This window comes from Thunnus maccoyii, chromosome 10 (genome assembly GCF_910596095.1).
Source record: "Thunnus maccoyii chromosome 10, fThuMac1.1, whole genome shotgun sequence".
Lineage (NCBI taxonomy): Eukaryota > Metazoa > Chordata > Actinopteri > Scombriformes > Scombridae > Thunnus > Thunnus maccoyii.
This window is the reverse complement of record NC_056542.1, coordinates 25,532,957-25,554,602: the sequence shown is the minus strand read 5'-3', so window position 1 is coordinate 25,554,602 and position 21,646 is coordinate 25,532,957. Positions and strand designations below refer to the sequence as shown.

General features: G+C 42.6%; 1 protein-coding gene across 3 annotated transcripts in view; it reads right to left on the bottom strand.

The window, feature by feature from the left end:
• Window positions 1–21,646, bottom strand: part of znf407 (zinc finger protein 407) — a 146,876-nt gene that overhangs the window by 54,153 nt on the left and 71,077 nt on the right. For all 3 annotated transcript variants that reach the window (XM_042424123.1, XM_042424125.1, XM_042424124.1), the window contains exon 6: window positions 5,356–5,522. In XM_042424123.1, coding sequence (XP_042280057.1) covers window positions 5,356–5,522 — 167 coding nt within the window. The remainder of the gene's footprint in view (window positions 1–5,355; window positions 5,523–21,646) is intronic.

Genomic DNA, 21,646 nt, shown 5'->3' with positions numbered 1-21,646 from the left:
TTCATTTTGTGTTCATGTAGGACCCCATTGCTCATAGAGACAAACAGGTTTCAAGGCCTTTGATTAAAAACAAACAAACAAAAAAAAAAAAGGTCTTTATTCCTGTGTCAAACTCTAAACTAGAATAGTTACTGAGGATCCGGTCAGACCTTTTCTTCCAATCAGAAAAACAGCGCTGGTCACTCCTCCCCTCTTCCCCTCCCTCCTTCCATCTCTCATTACACCCATCGCTACAAGACCCCACCACAGAAAAATCCATAGCCATCGATCCCTACGCCCAGCCGCGGTCGCCACAATTATTCTTGAGGAGGAAACGTTGGCGATAAATTACATGTGTGCTTTTCATCTGCTGTTCTGTGGGGTGGGAACGACAAGGTGGGGTAGTAGCAGTGACGTGCTGCTGTCAACACTGGAAGCTCTGGATGGCAAAAGCAGCACAGAATCCCCCCCATCCCATCCCACCCAACATTCAACCTTGCATTACATTATCACCTTAACCTCTACCTACAGTAAAGGTGCAGGATTAACACTTAACGCTTACCTTAAACTTTAATGTAACATAACCCTAAAACCATGTTCGTATCCCTAACCGGCATCAACCTTAAACTTTACTCTCACTTGAAAAGAATCTCTACTCTAAACCCTGACAAATCCGGAGCTGTTCTCATGCAGAGGCAAGGGCCAGACACACACACACACACAGAAAAGCTACAGGTCATAAACATCAATTTAAAAGCATACACAACCCCGAGTACCAAAAGTATAGCGCCAGACACAGAAATACCCTCAAAAATACATTTCCTGCAAATGTGTCTGCACAAAAAAGCCCCTAAACTTTCAGGCAATTTGAATATTGACTCTTCGCATCTTTTCTTTTGTTCCCATGATGCACCTCAACCCTCCAGTCTCTTACTGGAATTAAACATGCCTTATTGCGAGACAATAAAAGAACTTTGAAGTCAAAATATACAACCTCTCTTTGCATGTGTATGTGAATATATATATATATATATATATATATATATATATATATATATATACACTATACATATATATATATATGTGTGTGTGTATGTGTGTGTGTGTGTGTGTGTGTGTGTATGTGTATGTGTGTGTGTTTCAAATAACCCCGGAGGAGTCTGCATGCAGCTATAATTGCCTCCCTCATTAGTTATGTTTTAGCAGGAGCGGATGGGAGGGCAATTAATTTTACCGCTTAATTTTTGACACAGAATCCGCTGCTGTATTGATGTGTTCGCCATTTTGGGTCTCATTTTTCAGGGAAATTAATTGACAAAGTGCGAAGATTTATCAGCATATCGCCAGATTAAGCGACAAACTGAAGCAATGAGGAAATCAATTGTGGCCCTGTCGCTGTGTTCAACCCTCCACTACCCCCCCCCCCCCCCCCCCCCCCCCTCCGCCCGCCTCCCCCGACACCCCCCTCCCCACAACGCCCAAGAGCCTGGGAAAAGCTGGGTGGGTCAGATGCAGTGCACTTATTTATTTATTTATTTGAGTCGCTCATTCATCAGCCGTTACAAATGACCCTGGCGGCTGACGACCACTGAATCCCCACCCCCCGCCCTCCTCCCCCTCCCTCAGACAGGACTGGTGTGTGAGGAGGGAGTGATTAACATAAAAAACACACAAATCAGAGAGGAACAATGAATCCCGTTAGAGGCAGGAGAAGGAGAGCTGGATGTGTTAACTTTTTTTTTTTTTTTTTTTTTTTTTTGGAGGGGGGTTACAACTCTGTCGACTCTATCCACAAGACGATGAAATTAGACATTTTCTGTCATGGCCTTAGTCTTTGCTGCTGGTTTGGCTGTGATGCATTTATGGGTGCAAATGCAAAATATGTGTAGTTGATTTTGTCTTTATCAAGTGTTTTTTTTTTACTGAAATCACCATTAGCTCAGCCCAGCTCTTCTTAGTTACTGTTGCTACGCCTGCCAAGCTTTCCGTTCTGGCATGACACATTTGCATTTACCATGATAAAAATGGGAGATTTAACACTCACTCACTTTTGTTGGTAATTTTTTAAACAATAGCTCCTTGATTTCCCACAGAAGTAGACAAAAGTCTTCTAATTTCTACCCGGCAACCGTTTATTTTCCGGCTGCAATGACAACTGTTGCTGGCAGATTTTATCGGCTGTAGCAAGCTTGCTAATTAAGCTAACATTAGCTCCATGTGTTCATTGAAAAAACTATCTCTGGTTGACTTTTTAATGTTTCAAGGTGATTCGTTTTAAAATGGGAACCCTGTAAAACCTTTAAACATGTACTTGATGTAAAGATACACAATATCGTGCAAAAAAACCGAGGCTAACAGTCAGTATCCTCACCAACTGATGAGCTCTGAAGAAGAGACGGAAATAATAAAGCAAGTTAGACTTATGCTTTATTGTTTGTGTTTTCAAATAGTATGTTTCACCATGAATATTTTCAGAGAAAAGGCTAAAACGAGGACTAACCAATGTTTTTGGAGAACATAATGCAACTTGTTTGGTTGGGGTTGCTGAACTGTAAACTTTACTAAATCTAATAAAGAGCATGACAGAGATGCTAATGTTAGCCTACACTCTGCTATAGTAGCATTGTAAAGGTTTTAGGGGAAGGGGTTTAGAGTATGGTCAATTATGCAAACTTTGTCATTTCAAGTTGTATCTAAATGTTGCAGTTGTATGTCTGGTTCGTTGTTCATGATGTATATGTTGTATATTCATGTACATGTTTGTGATTACTGTTTCATAATGTGTTCAAATGTCTCACTACTCAGCTTACACTGAATCTGTGTCAAGGTGTTTCAGCATGAGATCATGACATTAACTGCTGTTATAAGGGATTAGAAATGTTACTTTAAAGGGAAATAAACCAATTATACACACTTGACAAACCAACTCAGTCAAAATGTGTCATTGTGATGAAGCTCTTAGCGGAGGGATAACACTTTTAGTTTTCCCTCACAATACCACTTTGAGTTTTACACTTCAAACTAATGAATTGGATGTGTGTATCATTACGCTCAGCTCTAACACAAACTCCCCAGTTAGTCATCATCCTGTGAGCTTCTACATAACAAACACACACAGACACACACACACACACACACACATAAGAGTACTGTGAATCCCATCCCCTCCATTACTGACAGCTCTGTTCCCAGGACAGATTAGTTCAACTTTTAAATCTCCTGCTTATTTTATTAGTATTGCATCTTAGCGCCGTGAAGGAGCCGATTTATAACCTTTAAACAGATCACACACATGCTGATAATATTTCAGTGTGTCAGGTTGGCTGCTGGAATGTGATTGCAATGATTGTATAGCTGCAGCTAAGCATCCAACCCAGCACCAATTACAACTGGCAAAGGAGTGTCGGGAGGTTACAGCAGAGCAAATTGTTTTAGCTTTTTTGGGTGTCGCTAATCAAGTCAGGTCTTGTCACTCACTAAAATGAGGTTGTTTCAGGTTCAATCTCGATATACTATTTTCATATGTTCATACGATACTTGGTCAACCTTGATCTTTCAAGTTCCCCCTTATTTCATCACTTTCCCTTTTCCATCTCAATCACTTCACTCACTCTCCTCAAGTCAGTGTTTCTTCCTGTCAAACTCACAAAGACGCACGCACACGCGCACACACCACCACCGCACAACCGCCTCACGCCTCTCCAGGTGACAGCTAGGTGACAGTGTGACGCCAGCCGCCTGATGGGGAATGATGAGGGCTGGAAACAAATGAAAATAAAACGTCTAATTATGTCAGAGGCGCCTTGACGTTACATCACTGTTAAAACACATTTAAAATAACATCCAGCAAGTCTCACACACACACACACACACACACGCACACACACACACACACGAACATGCACACGCACGCAGCAGGCACCCGTGACGGATGGAGGGCTCTCCTGCAAGCGCTCAGTCAGGCTGTCAGGCCACTGGCTGCTGCTGCTTCTGTCATTGACTTAAAAGGGCATCAAGGAGCCGTGTGTGGGACATTACTGAGGCCGAGGGGAAACTGCTGGGCTGCAGCATAAAGACACTTTCAAAGAGGCTGACTTGGGCTCCTATCGAGGGGCTATTATTCAAGACAGTATCCTCCTACCGCCCACCGCACCATCTGTCTATCCAAAGTTTTTAGTAAGTAAAAAAAGCATGACTCCGTGCAGTCCCACAGTGTACTGTATGGACTGTGATATGTGGGAAGGATGCTATAGGAAAGAAAATGCACTGAATATAGTATACAAAATGAGAATTAAGCTCTAATCCAGAGCTTTCATATTGCAATCCATGTAGTAGTGGTAAATAAGAAAGTGGGGAAACAAAACTTAAAAAGAGAGCAAACTATATTTGTATTGATAGTACATACAGCATACTTCAAACAAATACTCAGCTTTTGATTTCTATTTTGAGCTAATTGGGAATCTACTCCAAGTGTGATGGTTCTTTTTGTTGGAAAAAAAGCAGGGAGACACATTACATGACTGGCCAGATTTTTATAAAGACTGGACATGAACCAAGATACATTTTGGTCTCTATCATGTTCATTGTTTTCCCTTTAATTCTTCGTTTTCCCTTCCCAGTAGATGAACACACATGTGAGCAGCTGAATGTGGGAAAACACACTCTTGTGGATCATATGGATTTATTGAATACACACTTGCTGACCAGCTGGGTTTGGGGGACACACACTTGGTGACCAGATGGATTGTGGGGAAATACACATGACCACCAGTTGGATTTTGGGGAATACACACTACCTTAATTTCCACACCGAGCAACCCTCCAAGTCTTTTAGGGGGGCGGGGTGGCAGAAAAAACAAAAAAAGTGAAACAATCTATTTTTTTTCTTCTCTCTTGGCGTTTAGTCATCTCCTTTCAAAATCTAAGTGGTTGATATAACATTATATGGAGCGATGGCCGTAACAGAACCATGAGAAAAAGGTTTAACCCTCTGCGAGATCGCCAAGAACTAGCGCTCCACTCATTCTGGATGTTGAAAATCAGTACAGATGGACGAGTCATGGCTATAATCGGCCAAAAACGTGTGTACAAACAAAGCTGTGAAGATTCATAATTAATGTGAGATTTTCACAGTTAACACATAAACTTCGGTCTCCAGCTATACAGAAATGAAAAAGTACATTTTGTTTGATCCAAGTATAGTCTTTCTTGATAAATAACCTTTTGTCTCCCATTTATAAAAACACTGATTGCCTGTAAAAAAAAAAAAAAGCAAATCTCATGAATTTTTCTGTTTGGAGTGTCAGTCAACGTGTTTATGGAGGAGTAAAAGCAGTAAGGCTTCATGGTGGAGGTTACTGGCTCTCAGTGTCTCACCAGTGTGTGTCCGGTAGTGGTCCTTCATGGCTGACAGGTTGAGGAAGGCGTAGTGGCAGGAAGGCCAGGCGCACTTATACGGTTTCTCCCCACTGTGCAGTTTCATGTGGTTGTTCAGGGCCCATTTTTCACTGAAGGAGCGCTCGCACAAATCGCATTCAAACTTCCTGCAGGAGAAGAAGAGAGGCAGAGTGGAATGAGGAGGAGGAGGAGGAGGAGGAGGAAGAAGAGGGGGGGGGGGGGGAAAAAAAAAAAAAGAGTTATTTACTGATCCCAAAGCTGACGTAAAATGCTACAAAATCCACCCTGTGAGAAAGGAAATGGAGGTTCCTTGGTACACGCACCACTCACACCCACGGAGCACGGGGCCGTGTGATTGCGCGCTGTACATCTACACCCACACTCGCACACGCGTCACACACACACACACACACATACACAACACACACAGAATGCAGTTGGCTGCTGGTGTGTCATGTCTGTATAAGCAGGCATTGATTTTTCTGTCCTGGCCTGCCACCTCCACCATTTATTCTCTGTTTTGCACCAGGGCCCAGAGGACTAGAGAAATTCTGTTACAGTCCACACACACACACACACACACACACACACACACACAGAGACACACACATACATATATACCCCGCAGGGCCAGTGGGGAGAATAGAGTTCACCTGTCCAGCGTCCCTGACCACTTAGCCAGGGCTAAATGAACGGTTAGCAACATTTTACCTCCCGCCTTCCTTTCTCTTAAGGCTCCTGTATCCCAGCTTCCCTCCATCCTAACTTCTCTACAGACACTTCCTTCCTGTTTGTGTTCTCACCGTCAACATCGGTGCTCTCTCTCTGCTTCGGAGAGTAAGTATCAATCCAATAAATGCAGAAGCATGATTTATCACGCGTGGTGTGTGTGTTGTTTTGTCTTACACTGCCAAAAGCCTCTTTTGAGAATCAGGATAAATATGTGAATATGCATGCTGTTCTTTCTTTATGTTGACTCTGGACATCTGTCTATTCCTCATGCCGACGCCTACGACCTGACAAAAGCTGTGTTTTTCTTCTTCTTCTTCTTTTTTTTTTTTTTTTTTTATCAATGTGTAGGATGTTTGGACCTATATTCATCTGCTGTGTTATTAGGCTTCAAGAAACACACAGAAGTAAAAAACAATAGAAAAGCCTGTGCTTGAATTAATCTTTACCCCCGCGCTATAATTTAGCCGCAGAATGACTAATGTGCGAGTCATAAACAAATGAAGTCGGGTTTTGGGGAGCATTCGTCTTGCAGCGAGGGCCATGTTATTTTAGGGAGGGCGGCTGTCTTTAAGTCCTGATTGTGTCGCTTAATCCCCGTGGTATCTGTTTCATAGCGAGCAGCATGACACTCACCTGAACAAATAATGACTCCAAGCAGCATGTAGCATGTGTCTGAATCAATAATTCAAACTCATACATCTTCCTTACTGGAAGAAGGAGGGGGGGGGGGGCAAAGGAGAATGAGAGGGAGGGAGGGTAAAGAGAGAGAAAGGAGGGAATTAAAGGTGGGGAGGTGGAGAGATAGAGAGGAAAATGTGTCCTGGCTTCCATATCAATCTATATGTTCCATAAAGATGAATCTGAATGGGATATGGATGTCGTCCTACACTAGTTGAGAGGACATTTTAAGCTCACTTTACCAGAAAGGATGGAGCGGCTTTAAAATGGCGCCTTTATCACCTGGCTCTAAGCTCAAATGCATATTTAAACGGCCTTGTTTTCCTTTTTTTTTTTTTTTTTCATCAAGTGACTTGGCAGAGACTTTATTTGACCAACAGATGTATGTCTGCATCCGTATTTCCTTCCCTTTCCTTCCTCCCTGCGGTATTTATAGAACAGCTCGTCGCCCATGCCACCGTGGGAGAGGTAAATAAGATGAGTGAAGAGATGTTATCTTTTATTGTAAGCATTATGCACAACACTCCTGCTTTATGAGCTAAACGGGCCATTGTTTATCACGGGGCGTAATCGCAAAGTCAGGCAGGCAGGCAGGCAAGGCAGGCAGGCCTTGACGTGGGCACGCTGCATGCTGGGATGGAGGGAAAAAAAAAAAAACGAGAGAGAAAGGGAAGAGGAGAGGAGAGCAAAGAAGATGGAGGAGTCAGGGCTGGCAGAGTTGACTATCAGTGGGGGTTTTGTAAGGATGAGAGGAGGGTTTGCGTCTGTTTTTATGGGATCAGATGGAGCGCTTTGATCTTGTCCCCGCATGTCAGATCCCGTCACGATCCACCGTCTCGCCCATACATATGCATACTGCCTCTAAACAGCCAGGCACCATGCAAAACACACCAAAGGTAGGAGGAGGTAGCGGGAAGAGACATAGAGAGAAAGAGGGAGAGAGGTTGTGAGTGGATGCGTTTGCGTATGCATGTGTAGTTTTTGCATGTGTGTGTGTGTGTGTGTGCGGGAGGGAGGGAGAGGAGAGGAAGATGATGGAGAGACAGAGGTAAGAGAGAAAGAGACAATTTAAAATGTATGTAGACTTTTAGAGTGCCTCTTAGAGCTGAGTTTAAAACCAATAAAACACAAATAAATCCACAAAATCTTGCTAAAGCATCCAGAATATAGCACGAGAAAGTTCTGAAATTCTTAACAGGGATATTACAGGAACAGGAATTGTATATTTATTTATGGGTGTGAAATCTAACTGTATGTCATAAAGCAAAGAAAATCTACATATGTAAAATATACATTTACACAATTCACACAATTACAGACTTGTGTTATACCTCCACATGGGTATTTGGCAGAGGAAGGTCTGTGTTGGGTGGAAATGTCACTGATAAAACTCACGGGTGGGTTTCTAATGTATTCATGTACATATTTTTGAAAGCACACATATTTCCAGGTCAGAAATTCAAATTAGCACTACATTTAATAAAATTAAACATTTATTTACTGCTCACTATACTAAAGGCCGAATCACAGCCAGCTGACAGTTGTTTTAAGTCTCTGAACATGAATATAAATATCTTTTTTTTTTTTTTTTTTTGTAATGAAGCAAAGGAATTACACCTCATGCCTTGAACTGACTGCTCTTTGGCTTTTAACATTACTGTCGAACCTTGATCAGCTAGAGGCCACAGCGGGAAAGAACATCTGTAACGTTGAACAACTTCTACTTCCAGTCATTATATCTGCTTTTCCTCCTCCTGCACGTCTCCATCTCTCTCTCTTTTTTTTTTTTTTTCCCTCTCTGATCATGAAGCAGGGCGACATGATTGACACCCCGTGCATATTTATTCAAAGACCCAGGTGGGCCCTCTTGCCTGTACGTTCAGAAAAGCTGCATGCTACTGTGTCTATACTGTCACTCATTACCATATCTATACTGTGGTGTGATCCTGTCATCAGTTCAGGCATATAGGGCTACTGTCAGAACATCACAGACCACACTGGCCTTAATTGTGATATAAATCCCCCAGGAGGAGTAAGTCTGTACCACTAGCAGAGGGTGGGGAGAAAAAAAAAAAAAAAAAAAAAAAAAAAGACCTGACTCATTACCACGCGCTCACTACCGCCCCCAAGTGGTGAGGTTATGCTTGTTAAAGGGGAGCTTGCATGTGTTCTGGATAAAAGTTTAGCAACAGTGTGTTAAAAAAAGAGGCATTTTTATATTATGAAGAGCGAGAAAGATTAAAAAAAAACAGATCCAGATGTTTCCACTAACCTCACAATCCAGTGAATCAGATAAAAAAACTGTTTAGATGGTGAATAATATGATGTTCACTGACAGTGTCATTGCTTTAGGCTGAACTGACACCCTGCTCTTCCTGACTGCAAGTTTGGTTTTATGCTGCGGAGCGTCACACTAATCAATGGCTATGTAAACAGTGTTATTTTAACTGACTGCGCTAATTGTGATTGCCTTTTTGGACAGCTAAGGATTCCTTCCCTGGTTTTGATGTTGTGTTGGCCGGCCGGTGAGAGGAAATAATCCGCCAATGCTCTCTCTCTCACACACTGCAACACAAAGACAGAAAGAGAGAGAGAGAGAGAGAGAGAGGCCGACTCTCGCCTCAAGCCAAACTGACACAAACAGACAACTTCAAAGTGAAGACTGTTGTTTATTTGGCGAAGGGAAAAGGGGGGAGAGAGGGAAAAAAAAAAAAAAAAAAAAGAGAGAGAAAATTTATCTGATATGCAACTGTCAGGAGAGCATTTTCACATGCAAAATAGCGAGTGAGTGAGAGAGATTACCTAGAGGGAGGAACATGACAGCATTCACTAGGGTCAGGATGGATCATCATCTTCAGCCCCCTCCTCCCCTCGTCTCTCTCTTTCTCCCTCCGTCGCTCTATCTTTATCTCTCTCGCTCTCTCCGTTTTTTTCCCTCCCTCCTTCCTTCCGTTTTCCCCTCCTCTCCCCTTTCCCTCTCATCCTGTTTTCAGACTCCATCACTCTGCACTTCGACAACCCGGCAGCTTAAATCCAGACTAAATTAGCTGAATGAAGATTAAATCATTTGGCCCTGAGCTCTCCAAGATATTGGGAGGAAGACTGAGTAAGCCTTAAATGGTGGCTGACTGGGTTCGGACCTAAATATGTGTCTGAGGAGAGGCTCTTCCTTCAATGGCAGTCAATCGAAACGTGATTAGAGGGGGGTGTTGGGTAAAAAATGGGGAAAAGATTAAATTTCTGGGACAACTGTTTCCTAAGTAAGGAGGCTGGCTTCGTTATTTTTCGTTTGTGTGCAGAATGTCGCCCGACGACAGGCTTGTTCCCGGGCTAAGATATCGAACCGGGCAACATCATCGCTCACTGAGCTCAGGAGAAACGCTTTAGAAAGCGCTGTAGTCAATGTGGTCTGCGGATACTCAAATCAGTTTCCTGGATGGTGCTAGTTTAACATTCAAATGAACAAAGACAAGCATCTCTGGCCTGCTGCAGTAGTTACAACCACAGTAAAAAAAACTCTTAATGCAAACAGAAGAGGAGATTCTCTCAGGAGAAAGTCAGAGAATTATCCCAACAGAGAGGCATTTTAAAGTGAAATATCTATTGAGTTAAAGCATACTGAGACCTGCAGGAGTGTACAGCCGGCATGTCACACGAAACAACAGCTAAAACCTCCATGAAGAGGCCACATGTGTCTGCAGAGGAGTGTAGATGAACCTCCTCTGAGAGGACTGCTGCTGCATATGACTGCAATATAAACAATAGCACACAACAGAGATGCTGCTGCTGATTTATGTTTACCTTCAATCCCAGGAGGGGAAGGAGGAGGAGGAGAGGGAGGAGGAGGAGGAGGAGAAGGAGAAAAAAAAAAAAAAGATAATGAAATAAATAATAAAAGACCAGGCCCATCAGATAAGCTCCTGTTTATCCCGCTGTAGGGCAAATACAAATTGTCAATTTAATGAACACGGTGGACGTGATGAAAGCGGGGTGAAGGAGCCTCCTGCCTGACAAACAATCAGGAAATGTTATCTTAATATTGTTGCGCTGTTATTCAGCCCATAACTTAGGGGGTGGGGGAGAGGCCACGAGGAGAAGGAGGTGGCACGGTAGGGAGAGGGGGGAGCGAGGGGGGGAGCAAGGAGGCACAAAGGCCAGGTCCCTCTGTGGTGGCCCTGTTATTGCCTGTTTTTATTATGAGCCATAGCTCAATAGTCCCAAACACACTTTGAAACACACGACTTAAATGTGAGGAAGAGTGTACACCCACACACACACACACACACACACACACCCTTGCACACACAGCCTTAAATTACTAGATCTCTTTTTTTTTTTTTTTTGGTAAGAGAACAACACGACATGATTCTGAACAAAACACTCTGAAATGATCTCTTTCTCTGCGTGCATGCGCATGCTGGTGGTGATGTGAAGTTTCCAGACTCAGTTAATTTAAAAGCTTAATAGGTTTTACAGATATCAGACTATTAATCAAAATGTTTCAACCAAAAAACTGCAAATCAAGAGCTCCAAAAAGCTTCCTGCTGAAATTAGCAGCCGCTAAAAAGTACTGAAAATCTGATTTGTGTGACATGGTTCGGTCAAAGGCCTCTTTTCCAACCCCCCCCAACCCCACATCCATCCTTTAAACGGCACTTTAAAAAGTGTCCAGATGCTTCACGGCTCAAAGTTTTTTTTTTGTAATTCTTGAATTTAAAGCATCGCAATCTGAGCAGCCACCAAAATTAACTATTATCTCCATATTTATATATTGCTTGCACTAAATTGCGTCGGGAAGAATTACTATCAATATGAATATCTGCAACAATAACTCAGCCGCAGTGCTGAGGACAGGATGCTCTTTATCAGGCTTCTGATAGGCCTTAAATACAGCACAAGGCAGCCATATCAGAGCTTTTTCTCTCTAATATCAGGCCGCATTAGCACCTCGTAAATCAAATTACACTCCTAGAATTTCATTAGGCTCACCTGCCAGCGCTGCTGTGCTGCAGAAATATTTATGTTTTTATGCTGCGATTGTGTGCTCTCAGGTACACAAAAGGGAAGGAAAGGGGGGCTCGGAGGGGAAAAAAATGGGTGATAAACCTAATTATCTTTAAAGAATACAGAGAAAATGTGTCATAAATGGTGGCGATCCTGAGGAGAGCTGGCGTTTTCCGAAGCCTGTGGGGCTGAGAGTTGGGGGGACAAGTCTGCTCTGCTGTTTACCATCTTTAACCGGGGCTAGACTCCCGCAATCCAATTAGCATCTTCCCTAAATTCGCTCTAAACAGAACTCAAACAGGATGATGTATGACGCCGATCACAGAGCCCTCAACAACAAGCTAATCTGATAAAGCCAAAGCAAGACCGCTAATAGTGCAAATACTTGTTCAGACTGGATCCAAATGTTATGATAGGAGTCTGTCTTTATTATCTAATTATCTCAAAAGAATTCACATTTCCATTTGTACATTTGTTGTTTGTTTGTTAGATCGTATTATCTGCATCATAAGCATCTGTGGTAGCGAGTGTGAGCTGAGGCTTGAGGTGGTGGGGGGGTGGGGGGGGGGTGTCGAGGAAACGGCTGTGGGAAAGGGAACGGCAACATTCCCCCCATTCCATTTTCTTTCCCATCTGGAGCGGCTGGGTCTGGATGGCGGGGTGTCTGGATATGGATTTTGATTAGACACAAAGGGAAATGACTGAGCCAGTGACCGTAACGACAGCCACTTAATAAAAGGTACAGTCTATACATCAAAGAGCATCTAGCTGTAAATCATTCGGCCCTGTAACGACGTGCATCCTTGTCCCATTACCTAGCCCCTAACAGGCCACTCATATTTACTCTCTGGGCCCCAATATCATTTTAGAATAATGAGCTTTGTCCCTTATCTAATTAACGGGGGTCTAGGTTCTTTTTTTTTTCTTTTTTTTTCCTCCTCTACTCGCCTCCCTCACTGAAATTAGGAGGCTAGCATATTGGTTTAACTAACAAATATTAAGCGAATTTGCTCCGTGGCATGACCAGTAAAAGTTATGACACAGATAAGGCGGTCGTGACTATTGTTGTATGTTGTGTGTAATTGCTGTATGTTGCAACTGGAGGCTGTTTACCCAGGATTTTTTGTGTGTGTGTGTATGTGTGTGTGTGTGTGTGTGTGGCTGTGTGTGCTCCAGTGGGCAGAAGTAAAAGACCAGGTCCATTCTCTCTCTTATTACTGGAATTGTAATTCAATGATCACCTTAGATCACACGCGTGCCATAAATCAGATAGGCTTGACAGAGGATGAAAAATTGTATTAATAATGTGAAACTTATTATACAGTCCCAAATGCTCCCTTGATAAATGACATTGTTTGGGCCTGACAATGATTGCATTTAAAACATTATTTCTGTTTTCTGCTGGTGTGTATGTGTGTGTGTGTGTGTGTGTGTGTGTGTGTGTGTGTGTGTGTGTGTGTGTGTGTGTGTGTGTGCGCTGCTGGACATAGCAGCAGTGGTGGTTTGCTGGTAGGGAAGACAGAGGTGGGGTTCCCAAGCTTCATAAAATATTCAAGATGTTTCCCACCCTTCTCTATGGAGTCAGTGGGCAGGCGATGGCCGTGGCAGTAAGGGTATAAAATCTGTGTGTGTGTGAGCTTATGTGTGTGTGTGTGTGTGTGTATGTGTGTGTGGCCAGCACAAGTAAAATGGCTGGTGGCTCACCGCAGCACAAACACCCAAACTCCCCAAACCACAGAAATGAGACGCGCACATCTTCAAGTCATAAAGCAGCACACTCGCACTATTATTATGACACATCCTAGTCAGATATTAGCAAATGTGAAGAAGTGCAGAAAAGGAGATGTACCGGGCTAATCATTTATGAATGAGTCTACTATAGCGCTTTCTCTTTTTTGGAATAAGTGATTTGGTGGGGAGTTTATTTTTCTTCATAACTCAATTTATACAAGAATGTTAATATAAGAGAAGTCTAGACTTAGTTTGAGCAAGAGCTAGTAGCGACAAGAAAGCCCTTACAGAAAAAAATATGGAAAAAGCCTGAGATTCGACACACTGTCTCTAAACTCTCTTTCTTTCTTTCTTTCTTTGTATCAGAGCAAGCTGGACTGTGCAGGATTTACCTAAAGCCCAGTCTGCATTCACTGAACACTCAACTGTACTAGATGGAGACAAACCTCTGAATCCTAGTATTGTGGAGTTAGAAAAGCAGCAAGGAGAGAAAGGGATCTGGCACGGGGCCTATTTCTTTTCACAAGGACAAACACATTTTGTTGTAGCAGAGTATTTTGCTAATGCTTTCTTATTTTCAACACCTCTCTATATGGATTAAGTGCCCTTGCTCAGTGCATAAGCTGTAATGAGGGATGTTGTGTCTGTGTCAAAGATTTGAGCCAGAAACCGCAACCTGCCTGCCAATGCTGCTGTAAACGAGACCTGGACAGTAAACAGCTGGACTATAACGTCAGCCTTAAATACGTTCTAACACACTGCTTCTTTGTGTTCAAGTAACAATCAAGTGATGCACCATCGGGGCTCGTGCTGATCCAACTCGCAAATACTCACATCCAACATTCCGTGCCAAAAACTTTGGATCAAGCATCGGGGAAATAAATAAATAAATTGAAGTTACAATCTGATAGAAACTTTGGACAAATGTAGCGACGCCAACATAGCGTACATGTAACAGCAATTGCCTTTTGGAAAAAGACACCTGGCAAAACGTAGAGTGTGCAATACGAGTGTTTCGAGAGAGGCAAAATAAATGTTGGAGGCTTCGACACGAGCGCGCCAACTTAATAAAACATTTCACAAAGAAAGTGTGCTGAAGCAATGTTGTTGGAAGCGATGGAAGTTATGAAAAGGGGCCTCCAGACAGCAACAAAGCATGCTCGATAACAAAGAAAAAAAATACATTTTTATGTGCTGGATGACCAACTGTTACAGCTGAGTTAAATATGAGGTTGTATGTCAATTCTAAGTGTGACAGAAGACTGGATAGACTCTTTTGGACTTTAAAAAGCTGCTGCTGCAGCTAAATAGATTTGGAGCTCACACATGGAGAAATCCACAATGACCGCAACTGAGGATAGTGTTTGACAAACCTTTTTTCGATAGCGTGGTGCATGAAGTGCATCTAAGTGGCTCATTGATGGCTTAGTGGATTTTGCAGAGGAAAAACATGCATTGGATTGATTCTCATTTATTGATATTTGGTACTAATGAAAAGAATAAATAAAGGCAATGGATGCACTTGCTCTTGCAGCTGTTTTGTGATAAGTAGCGCTTGTGTTGTGCTCTTGAATTGTACAATCTACAACTCATATTGGCTCCTTAAAAACTGGTATCAGTGCAGCTCTGGGTTCAAGAAAAGTCTAATTAAGTTCCTGGACAGTTGGAGTCAGATCCCTGTACAGGGATACTGAGAACCACACTGGTCTTTCCCTGTAGACTTTCCCCTGGCCAGCCTTGTCCACGTCCTCTACTGTATGTGCAACCTAACCCCCCCTCCTAGTGATCTTATTACCCCCCCCACCCCACTCCACTCTCCCTTCTCTTCTCCTCCTCCTCATCCCTGCAAATGACCATGATGGGAGGCCATTCATCTCACTCCATCGGCCACCACAATGAAATAAATCAAGAATTTTTCCCCCAAATATAACAATATTTGTATTTGGGGTGGGGCAGACATAATTGATGACTGCGGCCATGCTAATTAAAAACGGCGGAGGTTTCATTAATCTTGGTCATTGGGTATGGGGATAGTAGGGTAGCGGCTACGGTGTTGGCTGGACGGGGGGACAGGGCCGCCTCCATCGTCCTCATTGCTCAGGTGATTTGGGCCATTGTCGAGTATATTAGCACGGCAAAGTTAATGTGAAACGGCCATTAATAATCACAACAAAGTCTATAGTATACAAGCTCAGTCTCTCTGTCTCTGGCCTTCTACCACAACGCAACTGCAGGAACCAAACAAGACAATATAGTGAACAATCACACATGTTTACTGCCATGTCCCGGCTGGAGAAGTTAATTGCTTTTCTGACTTTGCTTTGTAGCAACTGTTGTTTTTTTTTTTTCTTCTATGCCTTAACACACACACACACACACACACACACACACACACACACACACACACACACACAGCTTTGGAGAATTAATTACCAGTCTCAACTTTTGCTGCTTTGCCTGTGTTTGCGTAGTCAAAACTATCAAGCCTCAGAGGGCTGAGGTGTCACAGACTCTTCAGAGGAAGACAAAACATGAGCACCAGGGTTCACACGTGTTTCACATCATATGATTCTACACACTTGACATAATCTTCACACAGCATGTATTTGGATGTACATGCTTTTTATCACAATGTTTTTATTCTTCAAGAGTGGTTTCTTAGCTTGAGTATTCATTAGATGTTTAAGAACATTGTGTTTTATGAAAAAGGGAGAAAAGTCAGATTATCGGATTACTTGTCATATATTGTGGATTATCAATCTCCACAGTGTCTTTCTCCAACAACAAATTTTCAACATGCAAGATGGCAGCAGGTCTGCAAATCAATAAAAAAAAAAATAAAAAAAATCAATAATATGAAGAATGGTCCACGTTTAAACATTTTGAGTGGTTTATGCAACATCCACACTCTGAAGCATTATTAAAATAAATTTCCATGACCATTCCCTGCATCACACAGATCATACAAACCAAACACTTGACAGCATCTACCAAATAAGTCATATCAGAGCGTCTACTTAACAGAAAAGACATGAACAGACCCTGGAGTTGATAAAACAGAATCATATTGTTACTGCTGTGCCATTACAGCACAGACAATTTACTAAGTAGCACCTATGAACGGCGCAGATGGATATCATCATCACTCCGTAATGGCCCCTACATGTTAATTCACAACTTTAGCTTCTCCACCACGACTCATGCTACAGAATAATGGCTAGCCCGCATCTGGTAAGAGGCAGTGTGGGGCAGTGTATGAAGCATAGAGAGAAACAGAGAGAGACAAAGAGAAACAGAGAGAATTAAACAGGGAGAGAGAGAGAGAGAGAGAGAAAGAGATGGGTGGGTGGGGTGGAAGCAGTAGCATATGGTGCCACGCTGCCATAAACAAGCTTTATGAAAAGACCGGGGACGTTTATTTAATCATGGAATACCTGAGGAATCGCAACGAGACACACACTTTGTCCCATTATTGTTAGCCCATAAATTTAACTGCTTTACCAGAACGACAAGGAACCTGATACAAGCACCGAAGACAACACAGGGGAAGCAGGTGAATTTATGTATGTGTGCGTTTGTGAACTGCACAGTGTTGTAGTGTATGGTAAAGAGTGTGTGTGTGTGTGTGTGTGTGAGTTTGTGTGGTGTTACAGATATAGCCATAACTGCTACACACTGGTATCTGTGTACCTGCAAAACACAGAGAACAATACACTCTGGGAAGTATCCGGTACAGAACACACAGATACGGATGTGTCTACTGTAATGCTCCGTTTTATTCTTCTAGCAGCCTCTGCATGCATAAACATTTATGTTTTCACCTGTAATTGCCTTCATTCTCTAGAAAGTAGTCTCTAACAACCGATGCAAAGAATTAAAACATTCATTAGTGCTACGACCTCCCAGGTCAGACAAAAACATTTCCGAAAATAACAAGGTGGGTCTAAAGGCCCCCAGAGGAAACACATTTCTCATTTGTATTGAATTGAAACAACAGTGGACATCCAAATAAAGCTCTGCACTGCACTGGGGTCACTTCAAAAACACACACACACACACGCTTACAAAATGCACAAACACAACCGTGCTTGCACACAGACATGGACATAAATATCAACATATTAGCCACACACATGGACTTGCACATGGGACTACATAACACACAACTACACGTACAGCTGTATTTGAAAGTTCACAATACGATATAAAAAGAATGTCATGCACGCGAAATACAATTGGACTGCATGTGCAATTGTGTGCCTGCGCGCACTCACACACACACACTCACACACACACACACACAGCTCTGGGTCAGGGGGACAGCGGTAGCTCAGAGCCAGCTGTGACCTGCCGGTCCAGGTGCTCAGGAAAACCGCTGTTAACGGCCACGATTGATGATCTAATCAAACTGTCACCACGGCGATCCGCTGCAGGGGGAGGGGAGGTTGGGGGGGGGGCGTGCCTGTGTGTGTGGGGGGGCGAGTGGGAGTGGGGTGAGAGCAGGTGGGGGGGAATATCCAGGAGGCCTTGTGCATGCTTACCGTTAGCCCAAATTGAGAGTGACAGTCTCAATAGTGAAAAGGCCTCTTTTTTCCCCGTCTAAGTAATGGAGGAAACAACTCCAGCGGTCTTCCGGAGGATGTCACATAATCAAGGGAGCCCCAAAACACCCCCACCCACCCCTCTCTGTAACGTCTCAGCTCAAGCAGAGCATAGGGGGGGTGAGAGTATGGATGCCCGGAGATGATGCGGTATAGTGCTGGACCGACAGCCAACACAGAGCTGATTATGATGAGTTCTGCATTGTTGAGTACTAAACACACACACACATACACACACACTGTATTCCCCAAATCAGCTAAACTAAAATGTACATGAACCCCCCCCCAGTGTTAACATCTAGTCTCATGGGGCCATTAGGAAACATTATTATTGTGGATTTAGTGATGAGTTGTTCTATCTTCATTCTACATGAGGAGATGATGGAGGGTAAAGTGAAACCCTGAATTCCAACAATCATTCGTTCACATTATCTAAATGGAATCATTTGTGACTACAGTGAAAACAGACTGAGACTCCATAGAGGCCCGTAAAGGGCCCCTATAGCTTGCTCAAGACCATCAACTGCACGGGCCCCCCGACCCCACTTTGAGAACCACTGCTTTAAACTATCATGGGTGAGCCTCGTACTCCGGTGTCCAACCCACACACACACATCATATGTTCAAACATTAAGCGCCACTCAGCCCACACAGGCGCACCACATACCAGAAGATGAAAACATGCACGCTGTCTGTCACATGTGTAGCTGGGGATTCATGCGATGAGAGGAAGTGGTTTATAACTCAGTGAGTTTGGAACTTTGGAGTACCAGCTGGTTTATTTGAAGGGGCACTAGGATGTCCCCGGATAGAAGAATAGATCATTTATTTCACTAAAAATGATCCATAATAGTGAATATATGGTAGAGTTTACAGTGTCAGAGCAAAAGTTTCTCTTTAACTGTTCTGCCAAGAAGTTAGCTGTATGTGAGGAGATACAATTAATATTATTTAAGAGATGTTTATATATAAATCTTATCTGTGGTGTAGTGTGTGTTTGTCAGAGTGTCTGTTACAGGAAAATATTCTAACAAGCTGGAATATTTTCACCCTCTTTTACTTATTACATTAAACAACATCAACAGTATATTATAATACTCAAAAAATAGAAATGTTTAGGAAAGCTCTCTTAATGATTAGAGAATTATTTTAATTAATTATCATTAATAATGTCATATAATCCATCATCTCAGTGGGATCTTCTGGTTAGTGAGTGAATATTTAATTATTGATATGTTCACAGGTGAGTGCATGTATATTATATTACATCATTAATATATTAAATAAAAAATATATGATGTCAAAGTGTATGTTTATTTGTTCAATGTAATTTAACAACAGTGTCCAACAATCATTGTGTAGAATAGATGGGTGCTGTTTGTAGGTATAAGAAGATAATACTTAAAGATTGACAGAAATTACAGGAAAAAATAAGATAATGTAAAATATACAGTAGTGCCATTGCATCTTAGCATGGTTTGTATTTGCATGGGAAAATATAATAATATTTATCTAGTCCACAGAAAAATATAATGAATTAAGTCTTCCTATATTTAGCTGAAAAGAGAAAAGTTCAGGAAGTGGTCCAACTTAATAGTGGCCTTGTTGATCGCTGCCTGTTCTGCGTGTGTGTTAATCACCTTCCCCAGGATATATCCACGACTGCTGCTTGCCCGTCCAGCTCGCATTAATTTAATCGCTGCTCAGCTAATTCATTGATTAATTGGTTCATTAGTGATGCCTGGCAACATCCATTTCTGCCATGACAGTCTGATGTTTCAATAGAGAAGAAAAACAGGCTGGCAACAGCCCAGTTTTTCCACAGTCCCACTGTGCATAATGTCCAACCACTGTCAACAGTTAGCCGCACAATTGTGTCACTGTATAACTGCTTGGTTTTGTGCCACAGGATGTGAAATGAATATGAAGGTGAACTGTGCACATTCTCCGTTCTTGTCTGGTTGAGTAATGTCACTTGGGTTTCAGCGGTGGGTGACATCATTCTTCGGAAAAGAAAAACTTCAAAAGCTGGAGGGACTGTTGGAGCTGCACTACAGAGATGAGGTACATGCTGTTATGAGAAGACAAACTACTGCTGCAGATTTATTCCACAAGTCAAGGTCACGTTGTTCTGACATGATGAGCAGCTTCCAACTCTGGGACGAGCTGTCGACTGCTAACTAACATTATTATTAGTAATAGGATCGGATAGGACCCTGCTGCACCCTGCAACAAAGAGCTGGATGTTAGAGTGACCAACAACAATATACAGCATGGATGGAAGTGCTGATGTGACATCAGTGGCCAAATGACACCACCATAAAGTAGCTAAGTCGTACATGACCTCAGACCTTCCTACTCCAAGACATGAGCCCAGATTTATAATTGGCATTTTGTCACAGTTGCTGTTACCGAGCAGTGGTAGTACTGCGCTTTAACTAATGATGAGTAAGACCACAGGGGTGGAGATTTTAGCATTAAAGTGTGTCAGCAACATGCTTCCCTCACACCCCCTACCCACAAACACACACACACACACACACACACACACTCCCACATTTCTACACCATATGCCCATGACAAGTGCATAAAAATCGTTCCCAAGCGATAGCACAGGCCAACCCATAAAAACTTAATGCACCTAATTTCCCAGTAATCAAACTTTTATCGACTGCAATGGCTTTTAAACTAACAAATTTTAATTATCGCTTAATTTTAACAGCAATATTAACGCGATCCCTCATTCTGCGAGTGTTCATTCTCCATGAAATATTGAGTAGGGTAAACAGCGAGGCGCTGTCCGCTGGCTCCTGTTCAAACAAGCAGCCAGCAAACACAAAGGTGAGCTAGGGGTCGCTGAGGCCTTGCCAGTACCACGCCGGGACTACGTGAGCTGCACAGACCTCTGGGAAATGGAGCTTCATGAGTGCAAGCGCACAAAAAAAAAAAAAAAAAACAGTCCGCAGATGTTGCACTAAGATTACTACACAGCATTGATCACTGGTGTGTGTTTGTCAGCGGTTATAATGTGATCCTGCTTCAGCAACAGACACCGGTTCATTTTCTGTTGTCTGCTTGATTTGATATAGATTTGAGGTTTTTTTTAAAAAGATAAAAACAAGAAAAAAAAACATATTTTCTTTCTTTTTTTCAGGATTTAAGGATATTTAAATACCCCACAGTGAGTCCAAATATCCTTGGCTACTTTCAAGTTAATATTTCCCCGCTGCCTTGCCTGTGCGTCTCTGTGCTGCTAATCACATCCCTGCTTACAGTACCAGCAGCACGGGATGTTATTGACTGCTGCCCTTGGGTGGCTGAAAACTAGGCCTTACCACCCAACACCAAGACAGAAAGACAAAGTGCTGACACAGGCAGATAAGAGGAGGAAGAAAGAGAAAGATTAAAGAGCAGATTCATTATCAATAATTAAGGGAAAGGATTTATTCTAATGAATTAGGGGTTGTCTTTATCTACTCTTTATCTCCCTATCACACAGCTAACTCTCTTTCTCTCTCTTTCTC